Below are 22,287 nucleotides of genomic sequence, written 5' to 3' on the forward strand. Positions count from 1 at the left end.
AAAATCAGTCACAGAAAGGAACTGCATGTGTGTTAATCTCAACAACTAGGCTGAGAGAAACCAAAAGTAAAACTAATCCATATATATATATATATATATATATATATATATATATATATATATATATATATATATATATATGTATATATATATATATATATATATATATATATATATATATATATATATATATATATATATATATATATATATATATATATATATATATATATATATAGTGGAAGTCAGAATTATTAGTCCCCCTGAATTATTAGCTCCCTCTGTTTATTTTTTCCACAATTTGTTTCACTGAGAGAAAATTTTTCAAGACACTTCTATAAAACTTAAAGTGATATTTAAAGGCTTAACTAGGTTTATTAGATTAATAGGCAGGTTAGGGGATCTTAAATTCATATTTTTAATAGGAAGCTATGCTATATTGTGCGTATACTGTACATTAGATTAGTCAATACTGAAGCCAAATCTGGAGCTTATCTAACAAAATAAGTTAAAGAAGCGGTCCGAAAACTAGTACACTCAAATTTATATGATATAGAAAAATATTAAATGCAAATGAAAAAATCAAAAGAAGCAAAATAAATTGAAAAATTTTGTGGAAATTTTGTAGGTTGTATTTTTTTAATTTTTTTATATTTTGCTTGAATTTAATTGCACTATCTTTCAATTTCTTAATATGTTCGGTGACTAAAAAAATATATTTTAATAAATATGTCTGTTTAATAGATCTGTTTTGTTTAAATGCACCAAAATACATTGCCCATATTCACTTAGAAATTAATACAAATGTTCATTTCTAAAATGGGGTGTACTTAAATATGCTGAGCACTGTAAATCAAAAATTTTGGGGAGCCAAATGTTGCGTGATTAAACAGTACCATGATAATGTGATATTCTTTTATCAAAAAGATGCTTTTCTATTGAGCTATTCAAACAAATTGTAATCAATTGCCACATGACTAAGCAATGTCTTTCTTGTGACCTGTTTGTTAATCTTTACACCATCGACCTGTGATGAAATGGGCCATTAAAATAGATATGAACTTAAGGACACGCTCCCCGAGCTGCTGCAGTTGAACAAAAGATGAACTTTAAAGTACAGAAAGCCGGTTTGAAAAGCAGTGTAGTACAGGCCAAAGAAAAGTGTTCAGGGAAATAATGGATGTCAAGCATGTGTTATCTTTGGTGTCTGAAAACAAAGAAAACTCTAATGGAAATCACAGCCGCTACAGAACTTCAACAAAATAAAAGAAGTTAAATGACAAGAAATTGTAGAGAAAATGAGACTCGGTGGAAAGTTGAATCATTGATTAAAAAGACATTCTACCCAAAAATGAAATTCTGTCATCGTTTACTCATTTTTCCATTTGTTACGAACCTGTTTGAGTTTCTTTCCTCTGTTGAACACCAAAGAGAATATTTTGGAGTATGTTGGAAAGCTGCAGCCATTGACTTGCATGGAATTTTTAGTTTGGATGTTAATAACTGGGCATAGATATATACATTAGATGTCGCCTGGCCTATTGTTGTCTATTGGACGGAATGCGTTAATAGCGCTGCCATCTTGCTACAGGGTAGCGCTCCTTTGAAATGAATGCGGGACCAAGGTACAGTGGAGGACTGTGGCCATCCAAAGCCAGAGATATACACATATACACATATATCTATGATCGGGAGTTTTCCTGGATGTTAGTATGTTTTTTTTTTTTCTAATTACGAAAATTATAATTTTACATCACTTTTCTACATTGATGGATCAGTGACCGCACGGGCATTCCTGACAAAAAGCTTGTGTTTGTGTGTACAGAAATGTAATATCCACCCTCAATGTTAAATTTGATCTAATCATGTCCTGAAACACACCTCCTCTCCTGCTTTCACTTCTCATACTGACGGAGGGAGCGATTTGTTTGTGAATGAATCCCCCGAACGACTCTTTCACTAGCCGACAATAATACAAGTTTCTGGCAGCGCAGCATCTCGTTGTCATATTTCTTTTGCATTGTTTGCTGATTTGATTCAACAAAACTAGCATAAGCCGAGTGTTTAGTGCGAGTTGGAGCTGCTTTGCCTTATGGTGAATGCAGTAAGTGACTGTTATCATCAATAACGTTACCTGATTAGCAAAAAAGTTCATACAAACATACAAAAACAGAAAAAAAATTAATATTACCTATGAAATGTTCTGCCTTTGTGCTTTGTTTTCTTTGTTTCCTTGTTACTACACCCGTAGACAGCGCTAAAGTCTAGCATCTTCACATAATAACACTGTCTTGTCTAGTGCGGTTGAATGACATTTGTCCTGGGAGCACTGTACCAATGTGGCGGAGCTATTGACGCATGCTCAGGGTCCCTATGCGATATCTAGTGTATATATCTATGATAACTGGGCGGCATAGTAGCTCAGTGGTTAGCATTGTCGCCTCACAGCAAGAAGGTTGCTGGTTCGAGTGCTGGCAGAGCCAGTTGGTATTTCTGTGTGGAGTTTGCATGTTCCCTGTTGGCATGGGTTTCCTCCAGGTGCTCTGGTTTCCCCCACAGCCCAAAGACGTGTGCTAAAGGTGAATTGAATAAACTAAATTGGCTATAGTGTATAGCTGCATCCCAAATCACATACTTATGCACTATTCTATGCCATTTTGTAGTATAAATAGTGTAAGTAGTGCGTTCACACTGAAAACTCTAAAAATAATAAGTGCACTTTAATTACCAGGATGATGCACTCATTCAGCTGGTAAAATGAAGTGTGTAATGTTGGACCTGTGTGAAGCACACCTCAAAAATGCACATACAGGGGTGCTTTAGCGCTACTAATAAAAGAACACAGGCTCATTGTAAATACATGCCTCAGTCTATATGTTTTTGTGCAGCTGCAAATACATACACTCACAGGCCACTTTATTAGGTACACCTTACTAGTACCGGGTTAGACGCTCTTGTGCCTTCAGAACTGCCTTAATCCTTAAGATTCAACAAGTTTCTGGAAATATTCCTCAGAGGTTTTGGTCTATATTGACATCATATTTGCATATTTGTCAGCTGCACATCCATGATGTAAATCTCCTGTTCCACCACAGCCCAAAGGTGCTCTATTGGATTGAGTTCTGGTGACCGTGGAGGCCATTTGAGTACAGTGAACTCATTGTCATGTTCAAGAAACCAGATGATTTGCGCTTTATGGCCACATTATCCTGCTGCCATCAGAAGATGGGTACACTGTGGTCATAAAGGGATGGACATAGTCAGCATTAATACTCTTGTAGGCTGTAGTGTTGACACAATGCTCAGTTGGTACTAATGTGCCCAAAGTGAGCCAAGAAAATATTCCCTACACCATTTCACCACCACCACCAGCCTGAACCTTCAATATTAGGCAGGATAGATCCATGCTTTTATGTTGTTGATGCCAAATTTCTTCTGCTGCTGTAGCCCATCCGCCTCAAGGTTTGACGTGTTGTGCGTTCAGAGATGCTCTTCTGCATACCTCAGTTGTAACAAGTGGTTATTAGTTGCCTTTCTATTAGCCATCTATTAACCAGTCTGGCCATTCTCCTCCGACCTCTTGCATCAAAAAGGCATTTGTGCCCACAGAACTGCCGTTCACTGGATATTTTCACGGTCAAAGTCACTTAAATGACCTTTCTACCCCATTCTGATGCTCGGTTTGATCTGCAGCAGATCGTCTTGACCATGTCTACGTGCCTAAATGCATTGAGTTCCTGCCATTTGATTGGCTGATTAGACATTTGCGTTAACGAGCAGTTAGACAGGTGTAGCAAATAAAGTGGCCGGTGAGTTTAAATTTCATGTGACATCTTGTATCGTCCATTAAGAAAAAAACAAAGTAAAAAAAAAAAAGCTGAGTGAAATGTGATCAGGATAAGTTACTGTATTTCCAAGGAACCACTGGATTGAGCCTGTTGGGCAATTTGCATTATGAATTTGCATTATTATATTGCATCCTGTTGTTTTTGCATTCACCAGCTGTCGGGTTAGTGGCTGGATCAGTCTCATCACAATGAAACAATACACTCCTTCACCAAATATAGAGTATTTTGGCTTCATTTTAAAGCATTTGGCTTCATTTTTATTACATTAATAAAACAATCTAAGCATGTTGGGTCAAACATTTAACGCCACCAGCTTCTTCACACAAATCTCAGTCCTGAATTTGTTCATATATAAAACAGCACTGGGTTACCCCCCAAAAAAGAAGTGTTTTTAGAGGGTTGTATCTTTCATGTCTGTAACACAAATGACTTTCATTCATTCATTTTTCTTTGGTTTAGTCCCTTATTTATCAACCACAGCGGAATGAACCGCCAACTATTCAGGCGTATGTTTTATGCAGCGGATGCCCTTCCAGCTACAACCTAGTACTGGGAAACACCCATACACTTTCAGTCACACACAAACACTCATACCCTTTCGCCAATTTTGTTTACCCAATTCTCTTATAGCACTGTGTGGGAACTGAAGCACCCAGAGGAAACCCACGCGAGGGAAGTACATGCAAACTTCACTCAAAAACATGACCCCATTCCTATATTAGTTTTGGCAAAAATGCTGATTATCGATGTAACTTTCCCTGAATCTGCTATATTACCAATTAAAATATTATTTATCTAGTTAACGTTGGTTTGTTTACAATAGCTTGTTGCATAGTGCACTTCAACTGACACACCAAAGCCATTTTAAATAAATTAATTTGTTCTGAAACAGGGATTAAAACTGTTACATTGTTGCTCTTTGTTCTTGGTGCGGTTTGCATTCATGCGTCCTTATTAAAGTTATGACAATAAGCAATAAGACAATAAGTTATGTGAAGACCGGGAGATTTGGTGGTGTTTGACCGGGTGCGCACGGCGTGTCTGAAGAGTGAGGAGGGATGAGGTGGAGAGGTGTGAGAAGGGTGTGCTACCTATTTGAGGACCGGGAGGGAGACGCACGATTTCAGGGAGATTATCACTCGTTTGAGGGCATCAAGGAGTCTTTGTGCATTTGCGGGACGTCTGGAATGATCTCCCTCCCTACTCATAATTCTCCTTTATATAGCCATATGCCTATTACATATCCATAAAACACTGTGATTTAGCCGGGCTCGGATCGTATCGCTTTCTCACTATAATCAATCCGCTCCAGAGTTCGTTTCAATCAAGCTGAGACTAACTCATTCAGGTGATGTTGTCCAGATTGTTTTGGCGCGGATTCGAGCACGATCGCTGCATTCACATATGCCAAATGAACCGCGCAACTGGGCAAATGAGACAGGTTCCGAAACAAAATTCTAGGTATGAAAGCACCCTAATTTTTATAGTGACATTTTGTTATTTATTTAGTTTAGCAAAGGGAAGCAGTGGCCCGGAAGACTGGCCTATTTTTTATTCTTTTCATGGGATCTATAGGTAAAATCTCTCCTGGAAGAACAGCAATAGTCAGGGAACTGTTTTTTTTTTTTTTTTTAGCTGGCCTCCCTGTTTACAGTTATTTGTTAATAATATTTTTTTTGTAAAGTTTGATTTAACGAAATTAAAAAGTATATATTGATGAGGATGTCAATCTGTCATATTCAAGCATCTGAGTCTTTCATATGTTCAGCTTAAAACATTGATTTCATTAATAGAGTCACTTTTGGATTCTTTTTGGTAACTTGAGTTTTCCCCCTGTAGAAATGTGCCAAGCAAATGTGATCAGAACACAAATGAGTCACAGGTAATGAAGTCTTAAGCATTTCTCCCAAAGAAAAGCTCATTTTTGTTTACCCCCGGTCGGCGCAATGGTGTGCAAACAAAATGATGATGGTTGGCTATGCCCACTTGTTTCTGCGCTATTCAGAAACCTATGGGTGACACTGAAAAAAGTGTTGCATGCAGAACTGTTGCAAACAATTTATTTGTGTTAAATTTAAACATACAAATTGAATTTAATAATGTTCAACTTAATTTGTTTGTTTAAATTCAGCCCAAATAAATTGTTTACAACCACTTAACGTAAAAAAATTGAGTAAATCCAAGGAATCATCTTTGAATATTTTTTTCCAGTGTACGCTATGGAGCTAATAATATGCCAAAACAATCTGAATTTCTGGTTTTGGAGTTTAGAATATTAAATTTGATGTTCTGATTTTTTTTTTTCATCTTGAAAACTTGAAGCTGTATTTCTACAAACTGAATATCTGCAGTCTATGAATTCTATAAATTCAGAACATAAAAATCGGAAGTTTGAAAAAGCGTTAAAAAAAATTCTGCCTTGAAAAATTCAGTTGTCTTTAGTTTCAGATGTTCAATATTCAAGTTATGAAATTAAAATTCAAAATAAGAAATTCAAATTCAAAACTTTTTTTTTAAATTTTGATTTAGTCAATAATTAAAATTAACACAATTCAAATTCAGATTGTTTTGGCATATTATTAGCTCCATACTACACCCATGTGTGCGACGCAAAGGTATAATTCAGCTTTAACTGTGGCTCTAAAAGTACTTGTTTCCATTTTTATTCAGAAGGTGGTTTTTGACTAGAATGTATTAGCTTTTACACCATCATGGTGATACCACTTCTTTAGTCATTTAGCCATTCTACAGCTTGAGCCACGGCAGAAAACACAGTATAACAAAACCTTTTCAATGCTAATGTACAAAACCAAACTCGCTCTGTTTTTCAGGACTTGGCTTGTTTTCTTTTGTTCTCATATTTCCCTTCACTTTGTTTTGACAGCAATCAGTGTTGGGTATCATAAAGCCGCCGTCTTTCTTATCTGCTCTAAATCATGCTAATATGTGATAGAACAAACCCTGACACAGGAAGCCGATCAGCACGCTCACTTCCTGAGCAAAGAGGCAAAGGCTGTTGACCCAAGCATTCAGGCTGACTTACGGTGAGTCCTAACATGTCAATGTCAATCCTCATCTGGTCATCCAAGTCTCCTTTGGGTGAGATCTGATTAAGCAGGTGGAAATACGCCCTGGAGTCCTGAGAGAGGAAAAAAGGGCTCTGTTTATGATCAATCTTAAGTGACAGGCAAAGACAGTTCAAAAGGATTTAATGTCAAACCAGACCAAAGGCTAAAGTATATGGTAAATATGTGTTCGTAACAGTGTTGTTTAAAGGTTCCATTTAGTTTTTTAGATTTTAGTATCAGTATTGTTTGTTTTAAAAATAACTATAAGCCAAAACAGTTACAAAACTTGCATTTAGAAAATATATAACTGATATAAACATGTAAAGCTTAAAGTTTGTCACTTCCCCCCAAAAAGGAATCAATGATTTTTTTTACGTCAACCCATACGACAGTTTCTCAACAAATCATAACCAATCAAATGCTCTCTAGTATCTGACAAGCCCCACCCCCTTCAAGACGCTTCTCATTTGCTTTTCATTTGATGCTCATGAACTCAACCACTGTCACTGGCAGAGCGGTGGTAAAATAAAATGCCATTGGCTGTTTTTTAAGTGGAGGAGCTACACTATACGTCCCACCCTCGATTCATGTTTTGCTTGAGATTACTTCAAACATCGAATAAAAGTGCACATTTCTAACCACTTCAGGGAACCTATAGTTAATGTTAGTTCATTTACATGAACTATGTATGAATTATATTCCACAGCATTTATTATTGATAGTTATTCAACGTAGGGCTGGGCGATATTGCAAAAATAATCATCATGATATCATGCTTCATATCATTCGATAACAATGATTATTGAATATTTTTAACAATACATTTAGGAATATTATGATTTTTTGTTATTTAAAGTCTTTATTTTAATTTACCAACATTAATAAGGAAAATAGTTTTAATAGTCAAAAACAAAACAAAAATTAAACAAAATATCTGATCTCTTTAGAATGAAATACACATGTTAAAGAGACTTTTAAACGTGATAAATACAATTTTGCAAAGTGTGTGCAATGGTATAGGTAGAGTGACATTTTTTTTCTTGTGCATCAAGCACCCTGGGATGCACAAGAAAAGAAACCAAAAAGCCACTCTGGTGACATCCTTACATCGTTTTTTTATTTACAAGGTCCTCACAGCTGCTTTACGGCACTCATTATCGCATGTCTTGTTATTCTGACCTGAAGTGACAAGCGCGAGCTCGAGTTTCCTTCACCATTTTCTATATCGTCTCTCATAACTAGGCGACCATCAAGCGTTTTCTCAGAGGATGACAAACGAAAAACCATTGCTGCAGCTCTGATGCAAGTTTATGGAAAAAAGTAAAAAGCACTGCAGTGTTTGGATGTTCTGTGTTTGTCTGAGGTAATTAGTCTGCCGTTTTAACTGAAATGTGTTTATTCCATACAAAGTGTCATGCAGATTGGTTTGTTCTACTTGCATGAATCGCAGTGCGCACGCAGCATTCAGAAAAGTTCAAATGTTTTTTTAACTAGGTGTACCTGGAAAATGTATGGGCACACCATTGTGCAAGTCATGCGGCTTCATTGGAAATGACAAACTTACAAAAAAAAAAAGCTTACTGGCATTTCTTCTAAGGTGAACACTCAGCCACATTTTAATAAATCTACAACCATTCATACCGAAACTTCCTACCGAATTTGTTTATATCGTTACTGACAATGGTGTTCGGTCGATAAATATCGATACTGATTTTATCGCTCAGCCCTACAACATTTACTAATGCAATTTAGAATCCAAGGTTGCTCATGTTAACATTAGCTTATGCACTGTTACCTAGAACTAACAAAGAACAACTTTATTTTGATTAACTTAATGCTAACGAAGATAAATAAATGCTGTAATACAAATGTATTGTTCTTTTTTGTTCTAACTACATTAACTAGTTGACCATTATTTTAAAGTGTTACCAGATGTTTTGAAAACATAGAAAAATATGTCTTTAAATTAGATGTAATTAAAATGACAAAAATATCTATGAGAAAATAAAAAATGGCCTCACAGCAAGAAGCTCGCTGGTTCGAGCCCTGGCTGGGCTAGTTGGCATTTCTGGATTCACACTCATACACTATTGTCAATTTAGTTAATCCAATTCACCTATAGCACATGTCTTTGGACTGTGGAACCCGGAGCACCCAGAGGAAATCCACACGAATACGGGAAGAACATGCAAACTCCACACAAAAACGCAGGGACTCGAACCAGCGACCTTCTTGCTGTGAGGCAACAGTGCCAAGCGCTAATCCACCATGCCACCTGAATGCAGCTTCATTGTCATTTTTAACATCAGAAGATATTATTAATCTAATAATTTATATTTCAAAGATAGCTGTAATGATATCTGCTCCTAAACACACATTTCTTACCATTATATGAATGACTACAAGGTTGAAAACTTGCAGCCTTGTTTGCTTCTATCATTGGCTATCAGTCTTTTTTATAATTTCTTAGTAGAATATATATATATATATATATATATATATATATATATATATATATATATATATATATATATATATATATATATATATATATATATATATATATACACTGTACTGAACACTTCACCACTCAGAAAACATATTTCTAATGATGCTGTTGAATTAAAATTGTCACCAGATGTTGGTAACAACCAAATCAAATATGTAAGGAAAATAATATTAATTAGTTTTCAAATGAAGTTATGTGTAATAAAATGAAATGACACAGGAACACATGAAGAAAGGGAGGTGTAGAAAGGCAGTGAAAGCCAAGACAGCAGCTGAAATCTCTCAGTAGTTCTTCAGCAACTATCTGCCCTTCCTCAGTATAAATGAATATCAGCTGCTTCAGTCCAACATCTACATTAGCAGAATGATGAAGATGAAACCAAGGTGAACATTTCAGAAAATGATCTAAAACACAGCCAAGGAAACTCTCAAATGCTTTCAGAGAAAGACAACCAAGCTGTAGAATGGCCTAGCCAATCACCTGACATGAATCCAATAGAAAATACATATTAAATATCAGATTTGATAGACGAGACCCACAGAACCATCAAGACTTGTACACTCTGTTGAAGTCTGTGAAAAACACACGTCTGAGCAATGCATGTGACTTCATTCTCCAAATGAGAGGCGTGTTTAAACAGCCATAACCAAAAAAAAGCCTTTGATATAATATATTTAATACGTTTCAGTTGTTCAGTACTTTCTCCTTGGTCATTCTATTGTTATTACACAACTCAGATTTACCAGTTTTGTTTTAATTTTATGTTCGTATTGTTTGGGTATTTACCGAAATCTAGTTCAATTCCATGTCAACAGCTCGTTTAGAAATATTATTCCCAGGAAAAAACATGACGTGCTCAATACTGAATACAGAGATCGATATTTATGTCTCATGTAAACTCCAGTCAATCATTAATGTCAATTATGCACATCAACTGATAACCACGACTGATAAGCAAGCTACCTTGATATCTTCACTGAAGTTTCTGATCTGTTTCCATCCAGCAGCTTTGAGGTGATAGTTGACCCACCGAAGCAAAAGGTCCTCAGGGGACATTGACATAAGGTGGTCCAGCTCTTCTGACTCATCCAGCAAAGCAATTAGCGCTACACACACACACATAAAAACACAGACACGTGTTATTGTAATGCTTTTAAGAGGTGTAAATCAGTCACTCAGGAACAGGCGTGCTTTTACTTATTTATGGCAGCAATTACAGCCTCCATTTGGATAGCACTGTGATTACAAGAAAATCAATTTAGGCTATCAGAGCAAAGTAATGACCTTCGTTGCGAGAGATCTCAATGTCAGCGAAGAGGCCGATTTTTATGATTTGCCACAAGAGGCCGAGCACAAGGTGAGGGGTCCCGGCTTTCATGTCCTGCGCGTCGATGTTGACCACCGTACAGCCGATCGCAGAAGCAGAGTTGAGCGCCAACATCAAATTCTCCTGCATTAGTAGAGAAACACAATCAACTATTATTCAACTAATCAACTAAATTATTAGCCCTCCTGAAAATTGGCATTTATATCCACAGCGCAACTTAGGGTGCTTTCACATCTGTAGTTTGCTTCATTTGGTCTGGACCAAGCGCAATAAATGATACATTGTTGCATCTTCTGCCGTCTTTGGGTCGTTTTCACACCACACTAATGGCTTTGGTCCGAACCAGTTGAAACGAACCAAAATGCAGTCATCTGACAAAATCCACATCTCTCATTGGCCAGATGTTGTTGAACATATTTCCTAAACTGCATATTGATTGGTCAGAATTTACGTGCGGGAAAATGCCAGTGAACTCCCGCAGGTAAACAAAACCTTTTACTCTGGAGGGACGACTGCGCTGACTGATTGTAAGCCTGCTTTAGATAAACTATACATTACGAAAAATGAAGCACCGTCGCGGCTGGAAAACAGTGTTTAATGCATCGCTCGTCACTTCAGGAGGAGCCGTGAATTAATTTAGCTAAACTGCAACATGGTCATCTTGCGGAAATATTACCAACGATCCATCAGGTAATGTTGTCCTCCCTCTCTGTTGGTAAAGCACTGTCAACAAATATTTTTCCTCCATATCCCATAATGCACAGCGCATCGGCGTACGGCAGCTGAATTAGTCCAAAACGCGCAGTACTTTTTGCGGTTGGACCTGTTTTAGTACGTATCATCTTCTCACCCCAAACGAACCGCTCCAGGGTTCGTTTGAAAGCGTACCGAGACCACCTCTTTAAGCAGGTCTCGGTACGCTTATTTGGTCCGCTTTTGGTGCGCACTCGAGTACGACTGCTGCATTCTCACTTGCCCAAACGAACCGTACCAAAAGGGGAAACGAACTCTAGTGCGATTCAATCGAACTAAATAAGGCAGGTGTGAAATCACCCTGAATTATGAATAAGTCTCACGTTATACTATTAAAGGTATTATTAAATGTCCTGTGAATTTAGTTTTCTTTTTTTAAATATTTCCCAAATGATGTTTAACAAGGCAAGAAACTTTTCACAGTATTTCCTATAATGTTTTTTCTTCCTAAGAAAGCCTTGCTTCTTTTATTACAGCTAGAAAAAAAAGCAGCTTTTAAAACCATTTTTAGGTCAATATCATTAGCCCTTTCAAGCGATAATTTGTTTTCGATTGTCTACAGTGTTTTTTTAAATTGTTGCAAATTTATTAAAAATACAAAACCTGAAAAATCACATGTACTTAAATATTCACAGCTATTACCGTGAAGCTCTAAATTGAGTTCAGGTACATTCTGTTTCCACTGATCATTCTTGAGATGTTTCAGCAGCTTAATTGGAGTTCACCTGTGGTAAATTCAGTTGATTGGACATGATTTGAAAAGGCATACACCTGTCTATATAAGGTCCCAGGGTTGACAGTGCATGTCAAAGCACAAACCTAGCATGAAGACAAAGGAATTGTCTGTAGACCACCGAGACAGGATTGTCTTGAGGCACAAGGCTGGGGAAGGTTACAGAAAAATTTATGCTGCTCTGAAAGTTCCAATGAGCACAGTGGCCTCCATCATCCGTACGTGGAAGATGTTTGGAACCACCAGGACTATTCTAAGAGCTGGCCGACCATCTAAGCTGAGTGATCGGGGGAGAAGGGCCTTAGACAGGGAGGTGATCAATCAGGGAGCCTCTCTTTCTAAAAATCTGCGTTTTTCTTTGGAGAGAGGAGAACCTTACAGAAGGCCAACCATCTGAGCAGCAATCTACGAATAAGGCCTGTATGGAAGAGTGGCCAGACGGAAGCCACTCTCCACCTGGAATTTGCCAAAAGGCATCTGAATGACTCTCAGACCATAGGAAACAAAATTCTCTGGTCTGATAAGACTAAAATTGAACTCTTTGGAGTGAATGCCAGGCGGTACGTTTGGAGAAACCGAGGCACCGCTCATCACCTGGCTAATACCATCCCTACAGTGAAGCATGGAGGTGGTAGCATCATGCTGTGGGGATGTTTTTCAGCAGCGGGAACTGGAAGACTAGTCAGGATAGAGGGAAAGATAAATGCAGCAAAGTACAGAGACATCCTGAATCAAAACTTGCTTCTGAGTGGTGACGACTCATCTTCCAGCAGGACAATGACTTAAAGCATGTCGCCAAAATAGCAATGAAGTGGCTTCACAACAACTCGGTGAATGTCCTTGAGTGGCCCAGCCAGAGCCCAGACTTAAATCCTATTGAACATCTCTGGAGAGATCTGAAAATGGCTGCACACCGTTGCTCCCCATCAAACCTGATAGAGCTTGAGCAAAGAGGAATGGGCAAATATTCCCAAAGACACGTGTGTTAAGCTTGTGGCATCATATTCAAAAAGACTTGAGGCTGTAATTGGTAAAGGTGCATCAACAAAGTATTGAGCAAATGCTGTGAATAAAGATGGTCATGTGATTTTTAGTTTTATATATATATATATATATATATATATATATATATATATATATATATATATATATATATATATACCGTATTTTCCGCACTATAAGGCGCACCTAAAAGCCTTAAATTTTGTTATAAAACGGCCATGCGCCTAATAATCCAGTGCGCTTTATGTGTGCACGGAGTTCAAAAATCTGTCTAATCTGGACAGTTAGAAGACCAACTTGAATGAATTCAGAGCTTGCTGTCATTCCGGGAGGACTAACAAAAGAACTTCAACCGCTGGATATTGGTGTAGACGGCGTTTAAAGTGAAGTTGCGAGCTGCGTGGGAGCAATGGATGACAGACGGCGAACACACTTTTACTAAGACTGGTAAGCATGCCGGGCGAGTTACGCCACCATATGTGAATGGATTGTGGATGCCTGGGCTAGGGTGTCTGCTTTAACTGTTGTCCGAGCTTTCGCAAAAGCCGGAACAGCCACCCGGCAATGAGACTGACTCCGACAATGATGAGAGAGAACCCGGCGTGTTTGATGACGAAACTGCCCAGCTGTTCAATTCAGACACAGAAGATGAGGACTTTGATGGATTTTTGGGAGAAGACTGATTGAAAAAAATAATAATGTGAGTGTATTGTTAAATAGTACAATAAAGTTCAACTAAACTATGTTAACTGTTTTGCTTCCATTACCTTTTTTGCAGACAGTGTATTTTAGCGTGCGCCTTATAATACGGTGCGCCTTATGTATGGGTCAAGTACAGAAATAGACCCCGTAATTGAGACTGCGTCTTATAATCCGGTGCGCTTTATAGTGCGGAAAATACGGTATACACATTTGGCAACAATCTAAAAAAAAATCTTTTTTCACATTGTCTTTGTGGTATTTTGTGTAGAATTTTAAGGGAAATACCTGAATTTAATCCATTTGAGAATAAGGCTGTAACATAAAAAATTTGCCATAAGTGAAGCGCTATCAATACTTTCCGGATGCACTGTATGCTTGTATGTATATATATATATATATATATATATATATATATATATATATATATATATATATATATATATATATATATATATATATATATATATATATATATTTAAATATAAATATTTATTGTTTTTAAAAATAAATTATTTTAAACTTATTGAACTAGATTGTAAGTAGTTCTATGTAATTCTGGAAATAAAATGCTATTACACACAATATCGGTGATATCTGTACAATTTTTGTCTTTATTTACAGTATTTGCATTCATTTAACCACTTTAAAAAAAAATTTTAACCTTAAGGTGTTAATGCCTATAGATAACAACAACTAATTAGAATATGTTGGTGCCAGTAGCCTTTCAGTTAGCGTGACGACATATAGCACTAAACTGCTCGCGGTAACTCAAGTTCAAGTTAGCGTGTTCATGTGAAATCAAAATTTACATGTTTACTTTAGTGCCACACATTGCTATTTACTTGTTTTGCCTTTTGTTATGGTTAGGATTTTTCCCCGAATGAGCCTATAATGCACTTTTTTATTTATCATTGAAATTCCACTTTTTTTCAGTGAAAATCAAGGAAAAGTTAGAAAGTTTAGCTTAGAGTAGGAATCTTGAATGTACTTTTGTCTAGTGCCACAAATATATATATATATATATATATATATATATATATATATATATATATATATATATATATATATATACATACATACATTTCTAAATAGTTTTAATAACTCATCTCCAATAACTGATTTATTTTATCTTTGCCATGATGACATTAAAAATTTTTTTTAAGATACTAGTATTCAGCTAAAAGTGACATTTAAAGGCTTAACTAGGTTAATTAGGCTGCTTAGGGTAATTAGGCAAGTTATTGTATAATGATGGTTTGTTCTGTAGACTATCAAAACAACTTATTGCTTTAAAGGGCTAATGATTTTCACCTAAAATGGTTTTAAAAGCTGCTTTTATTCTAGCCGAAATTAAACAAATAAGAATTTCCCCAGATGAAAAAATTTTTGGAAATACTGTGAAAACTTCCTTGCTCTGTTAAACATTATTTGCGAAATATTTGAAAAGGAAAACAAAATTCACAGGGCATTTAATAATACCTTCAATAGTATAATGTAAGAATTAATCATTAATTAAGTTGAGTTGTGGATTTAAATGACAATTTACTTTTTAGTTTATTATTATTATTTTTTAATTATTTTGATTTATAGATCCCATGAAGTAGAGTTCTATGATTTAAAAAGTAAAAGTGCTTACAGTCATTGTGAATGGAGTGCATTTCTTGTTGATGACCCGCTCATCGATGGTGTCTGGCTGTGACAGGTTAATCATTTTACTGTAAAGAGAGACGCCAAAGCGAAAATTAAACATGAAAAAAATGATACCCCAGCATATTTAACGGCATGACAAACAGAGAGCAGCCCAGAGTAAACCACAGTTAATGGTATATTACCACAGCAAAATTCCATCTTTCACAGATTTGAATAAACTGTCAGTCCCAGGGTCCATCGGGATCAGATGTTTGCAGTCGGGATCGTTTGCCAAGGCTTTATTGACCCAGTTCACAAAGGCCACCTTTTCTTCATCTGAGAGGAGATGGAAAAACAAAACATTAGCAGAATGACATTTGGTCCATCTGTGTCAGGGGTCATTAATAGACACATCTCTTTTTTTAAACTGTTCACACTCTTCAGAATTACAGCACAAAAAGCTTACATGTCATTTTGTTTTAGCTTTTCCAATTAGAATCCGGAAAGTATTAATAGCGCTTTACTTTTTCCCACATTTTTTTTATGCTGCAGCCTTATACCAAAATGGATTCAATTTATTTATTTCCTCAAAATTCTACACACAATACCCCATAATGACAATGTGAAATTTTTTTTTTTTAAATCGTTTTATGGTCTAACAGGGTTGAACTAATTCTCTTAATGAATTATGGATGTGTTTTGAGAATAAAACAATCAGAGTCTCATCTTCCATTACCTTTAAGAGTCAGAGTTGCGTCCGTGCCATGGCGCATTAGTTATTTACTTGGTGGACTTTGTAAGTGAAAAAACAAAGCGCTTCTTTAGAAAGAAAACAGTTAAACAGAGCATCTGCAGCGCGAGGATAAAGAACGAGCCTCCTCCAATCGGCCTTTACTTTCACTTTTTTTTCTCTCTTTAATGGATAAGGAAACGGTGCTGTATACATGAAGACATATATTAGCTTACATATTTAATTTGTTTTTTAAGCGCAAATATTTGTTTCTAAATGCAGTTCTAATTTCCAGCAAACAAATAAATTAAAAATAATAATAATAGTGTGGTCAAAAACTGAGTTATATCCAAACATGTTCTATGCCCTATATGGTCCAAAACCCGACAGGTGGACAAATCTAAGCTTGTTTTTAATAAAAAAATATATAAATATGCCTATACTAAATATTATTATTATTATTAATAATAATAATAATAATAACAAAATTATACAAAAGCAAATTGTCATGAATAAACTACTAAAAGCCCCCCGAGATGAAGAAGACATGCAGGCAGTGATTTTTATATTTATATTTTATTATATTCATTTAATAATTTTTGTAACATTTTAATCTTTTAATTATTTTTCATTTGTAAAAAAAATGCGTATTGCTCTACATACTGTGTGTATTAATCAATGTGTACACCTTTAAGGCGCATAAATAACACGCTCTGCGCTGGACTTTAAACCTGCCTTCAGCTGGTCTTTGAATTGAGCAGTTTATTTTAGTTTCTCAAAATTGCAACGCACCAACAATGCGCCTTAACACACCTCTTTTCTAGATCAGCACACTCATGAGTCCACAAAGTGGCGCTAATAGATTTTCTTTTTAAACAGCGTGGCGCAAAATAGGAAAATTAGGGTTGCGCTGGTCTGAAAAAATAGCAACACATTGTTGCAAACATGTCTTGCGCATTATTGAGCCAGGTGTATGATATAGGGCCAAAAATGTCTTTGCAACTGATTCAAATTTTAAGTGAACTCTTTTTTACAGTGCAAGTACAAAAATGTAAGGCAACTTGCTGCAGAGCTTTTTTGAGTTGACTTTTAAACCAAGTACTGCACTTGACTCAATTTAAGTTGATTAAACTCGAAATTATCCTGAAGCTGAATGCCTTCATTTTTAAAGTTGAGTTTTTCACAGTGTAAATGCTAAAATGAAGAAATCAAAATTTTAAACATCCACAGCTGAATTCTTAACTTCCATAGAACAAACCATTCTAAACATGCAGTTAAGTAGTTTTTACGAGTAAACTAAACACTGAGCTCAAAAATGTCCACTTACAATTTTAAACTGAGTTGACAATTTGTAAGTTGGATTTTTTTTTTACAGTGTACAGTTTAACAAAGTGACTTATACTGGCATTTTAGTTGTTTGAAATAATATAATGGATAATATAATACATATTATAATGTTTATTATATAATAAGAAACAATGTTTATTATGTAGTAAAAATATATAGAGAAATAAGTCTGTAAAATAACAGAAAATATAGCTGCAGTTCATTAGAAGGCTTTTGTACTATAATATACAACACCAACGCAGACAATATATCACTTTAAACTATTAAAAGTGTTAATAAAAGCCACTTTGACTATATTATCGGTGTCAAAAGTTGCAAAAAAGCAGAAGAAACAGAAAGAAATCACATAATATGGAAAATTGCTATTATTATAATGTTTTTTTAACAGTGTACTTCATAGTGAAATACAATGGAAGCAGTTGTTTAGCTTAATAACATTTCCTCCACACTAAAAGCCCATCCACACCAAGAGCAATAACATGGTCTCGTAATTATCGTAACTACAGGATTCACAATAACAAGTATATACATCCTCCTACAACTCGTAATTACAACTACACACTTGGAATTTTAGGTATGTTCACGACATATTGGAATTACCATAATTACAAGACTCCAGCTTGTTATATGATTTGTCAAACTCATAATTACAAATTTTTAACAGTTTTAGTTTTCTGACAGCTTGTACCACATGGAACTGTGCACCTCACATTGAACCAGAGGAAAAAAAAAATATTTGAGCATTTCTTCAATTTTATTTATGTTTTTAATATATATATGTATATATATATATATATATATATATATATATATATATATATATATATATATATATATATATATATATATATATATATATATATATATATATATATATATATTTGTTTTTTTTTTTTTTTTTTTTTTTTGAAGCACATGCTCGTTGAAAATACATGCCTCAGCCTACATATTCGCAAAACACTAAAATACATTGCTCTTGGCACATTTTATTGTACATTTCAGAAGACAAATGCACTACAGGTCACTGTCTATATTTTTACATTGGGATATCTGAAATACTTTTTGTTGTACCTTTCAGACACACATCCTTCTTTGCTGTAAAAATGCACACAACTGATTTGTGTTTAGACAACATGAAGGAATTACGTTAGCTTATTTGTTTACAAATTTAAGTGAATTGAAGATAAAACAGTTAAGATGTCCGTCCCCCAGAAAAAAAAACAATTTATAAATAGACTATAAATAGAACAAAGAGCAAACAACATTATTTTGAACGTTGTATATTGTCTACAGTGCTTGACGTACATATCACCTAATGCAACACAAACACAAAGACTGGCTGAATGAATTAAAAAAGGATCAATCTAAACTGTTTAATTTACGCTAAAATGAGCCTATTTTCATAAACAACGTGGAGTGTGGCTTTAAAAATATAGGATTTGTATAACACCACCTGAGTAGGACCTCTTCTGTCATTTTTGAGTGAGTGCTAATGGACTAATCTGATTCAGTGATTTATGCTAAGCTAAGCTAAAAGTTCTCACTACAGATACAAAACCCAGCTGAATGGATTAAAAATATTTATGCTAAACTGCTTATTTTACTCTAAAATTATCCTATTTTCAAAAAAGTGGAGTGTGGCTTTAAGAATATAGGATTTGTATAACACCATCTGAGTAAGACCTCTTTGGTCATTTTTGAGTGAGATGCTGATTTAATGATTTGTGCTAAGCTAAGCTAAGCTTAGCTAAATGCGATAACTCCAGACACAAAGTCCGGCTGAATGAATTCAAACACGGTAAAAACTTAACTGTTTAATTTACTCTAAAATGAGCCTATTAAAAAAAAGTGGAATATTGCTTTAAGAATATAGGATTTGTATGGCACCACCTAGGACCTCTTTGGTAATTTTTGAGCAAGATGCTAATGGTCTAATCTAATTCAGTGATTCATGCTAAGCTAAAAGTGCTCACTTCAGACACAAAGACCGGCTGAATGAATTCATACATGGTAAAAAACTACACTGTTTAATTTACTCTAAATTGAGGCTATTTTCAAAAAAAAAAAAAAAAGTGCAGTTTGGCTTTAAGAAAATAGGATTTGTAAAACACCACCTGAGTAGGATCGTTTTGGTCATTTTTGAGTGGGATGCTAATGGTCTAATCCGATTCAATCATTTATGCTAAACTAAGCTAAAGGTGCTCACAATTTTTTTAAATAAAATAAAAAATAGTAAAACTAAACTGCTTAATTTACTGTTTAATGAGCCTATTTTTAAAAATGTGGAGTGTTCCTTTAAGAATATAGGATTTGTTTAACACCACCTGAGTAAGACCTCTTTGGTCATTTTTAAGTGAGATGCTAAATGTCTAAATCAGGGGTCACCAATCTCGGTCCTGGAGGGCCGGTGTCCTGCAGATTTTAGCTCCAACCCTAATCAAACACACCTGAACAAGCTAATCAAGCTCTCACTAGGTATACTTGAAACATCCAGGCAGGTGTGTTGAGGCAAGTTGGAGCTAAACCCTGCAGGGACACCGGCCCTCCAGGACCAGGATTGGTGACCCCTGGTCTAAATCAATGATTTATGCTAAGTTAACCTAAAAGTGCTTGCTACAAACACAAAGACCGACTAAATGGATTTTAAAAAACTGTTTAATTTACTCTAAAATAAGCCTATGTTCAAAAAAATAGTGGAGTGTTCCTTTAAGAATATAGGATTTGACCATGCAAGAACATCCTTAAAATGTTCATTACCCTGTTGTTTTTGCCAGATATTTTAAGTTACAGTATTAGATTTTATATACATCATATATGTTGTCAGTATTACATTACATATATACTTATATAAAAAGAATATAAGACTTGTATAACACCACCTGAGTAGGAATGCTGCGTTCCTTCACTCGAGATACCTGATGTCCCACCAAACGACCGAATCCCATCCCGCCTGGAGATACACTTGCGGAATGTTTCTCTCACTTCTTTACTTCTCAGCTCTTGGGATATCTGAAGATATTATTGAAATCAGAACACGCGATCAGCAGCTGAGACATTGTCTGACCAATAACACAACACTCATAGTCAGGCTTACGGCAACAAACTCTTCGAAACTGATCTTCTCATCTTTGTTGGTGTCACCAGCAATGAACTTCTCCACAATCTCCCGTATCTGGTATCCCGGGAGGTGAAAGCTGGCTTCACGAAAGAGCTCTTGAAGCTCAAAATCACTCACGTAGCCACTGTTATCGATATCTAGAATGAAGTACAGTGTCAATATTGCATTTTAGAGCAGCTGAATCCATCACTGCAGCAAACCGTTGACAAAAAACATTGGTTTTCCACTTAAAATACTAACTAAACACTGCTAAAACAATAAAATAAAATAAATGAAACATTTACATGAAGTCAGTTATTGTAATCTTTGGTAATGTTTGACAGACTCAGTCATGTGATTCCAAACCTTTGATATTTTTCAATGCACAATGACTTGAACTGACCGATCTTGTTGAAAGCTTCTCTCAGGTCCTCCAGATCTTCTCGAGAGATCTGTGTGACTTTGTTCTCCATCCTGGTCTCCTCGAAGCACTTCACACCATGCAAAAAGGGTTCTGCAAAACAGGTTCAGAGAGAGTTTGAGCACTATATATCCAGTTTGTCCACCTTTATATCTTTGTGATAAGCAAATCCTCAGTGGACACAGCTGGTAAAAACACAAATGCTAAAAATGCAGTTATATGAGTTGCTGGCACACTGACTGTACTGTTCAAAAGCTTAAGGCTGGTAAGACTTTATTATTTTGTCAACTTTATTGAGATAAAAGAGATATATTTGATTAAAATACTGTATTGTGAATGGTTATGAAGATTTAAAATAATGGCTTTCTCTTTTAATGTAGTTTAAAAAGTAGTTTATACGTTCCAATCTTTAATTTCACATGGTCCATACGACACAACTGCACAAAGTTCCTAATCTCAGACTGATATTACATTATATCCTTAATTCTCCTCAGCAGACTTAATATTACAGTGTCATCAGAGTGTTTGATAATGTTATTAGTCTCATAAAGACTAAATCATTCATCTGTGTATAAGTAAACAGGATAGGAGAGAATACAAAACCCTGAGGGGCATCTATACTAGTTAATTTAACATGGTCACATGGTCATTATACTAAAATTGCACTTTATTTTATAGAATGTGCTGTTAAAGTGTACAGACAGTACTGTTAATATAGAGCAAGTACATGGAATATTGTTAGGATTGGTTGTAAGTTCAGGGTTAGTAATTACCCAGATGTTATTGTAATTATTACAATAAGTATATAGTAGTACTTGTGGTACTGGACAGCAAATTAAAGTGCTTCAACTTTTGGAAAAAATTGCTGTTCAATAATGTTTGCAAAAACAATTTTTAAAGTTTAACATTAATTAACATTAATTTAGAACAGACACTTTTAAAACTTTTGTAACAAATATAAGTATTCACTGCCACTTTTGGTCAATTTCATGCACTCTAATTGCATAAAATTGTTAATTTCTTTAAAAAAACACTTTTTAAAATATTTAAATAACTAATTTTACAGTTTTTTAAAGTTCCCATGAACCAGCCTTTTTCTTGTGATGCAGTTTCTACAGAAA

General features: G+C 35.3%; 1 protein-coding gene across 1 annotated transcript in view; it reads right to left on the reverse strand.

The window, feature by feature from the left end:
* Nucleotides 1-22,287, reverse strand: part of pls1 (plastin 1 (I isoform)) — a 40,591-nt gene that overhangs the window by 14,416 nt on the left and 3,888 nt on the right. The window contains 8 exon segments of the mRNA NM_199881.2: nt 6,892-6,987; nt 10,389-10,531; nt 10,710-10,875; nt 15,579-15,657; nt 15,775-15,907; nt 20,528-20,657; nt 20,743-20,903; nt 21,149-21,259. Coding sequence (NP_956175.2) covers nt 6,892-6,987; nt 10,389-10,531; nt 10,710-10,875; nt 15,579-15,657; nt 15,775-15,907; nt 20,528-20,657; nt 20,743-20,903; nt 21,149-21,218 — 978 coding nt within the window. The 5' untranslated portion in view covers nt 21,219-21,259.

Source organism: Danio rerio, chromosome 2, assembly GCF_052040795.2.
Source record: "Danio rerio strain M-AB ecotype USA chromosome 2, GRCz13ab, whole genome shotgun sequence".
NCBI classification, from domain to species: Eukaryota; Metazoa; Chordata; class Actinopteri; order Cypriniformes; family Danionidae; genus Danio; species Danio rerio.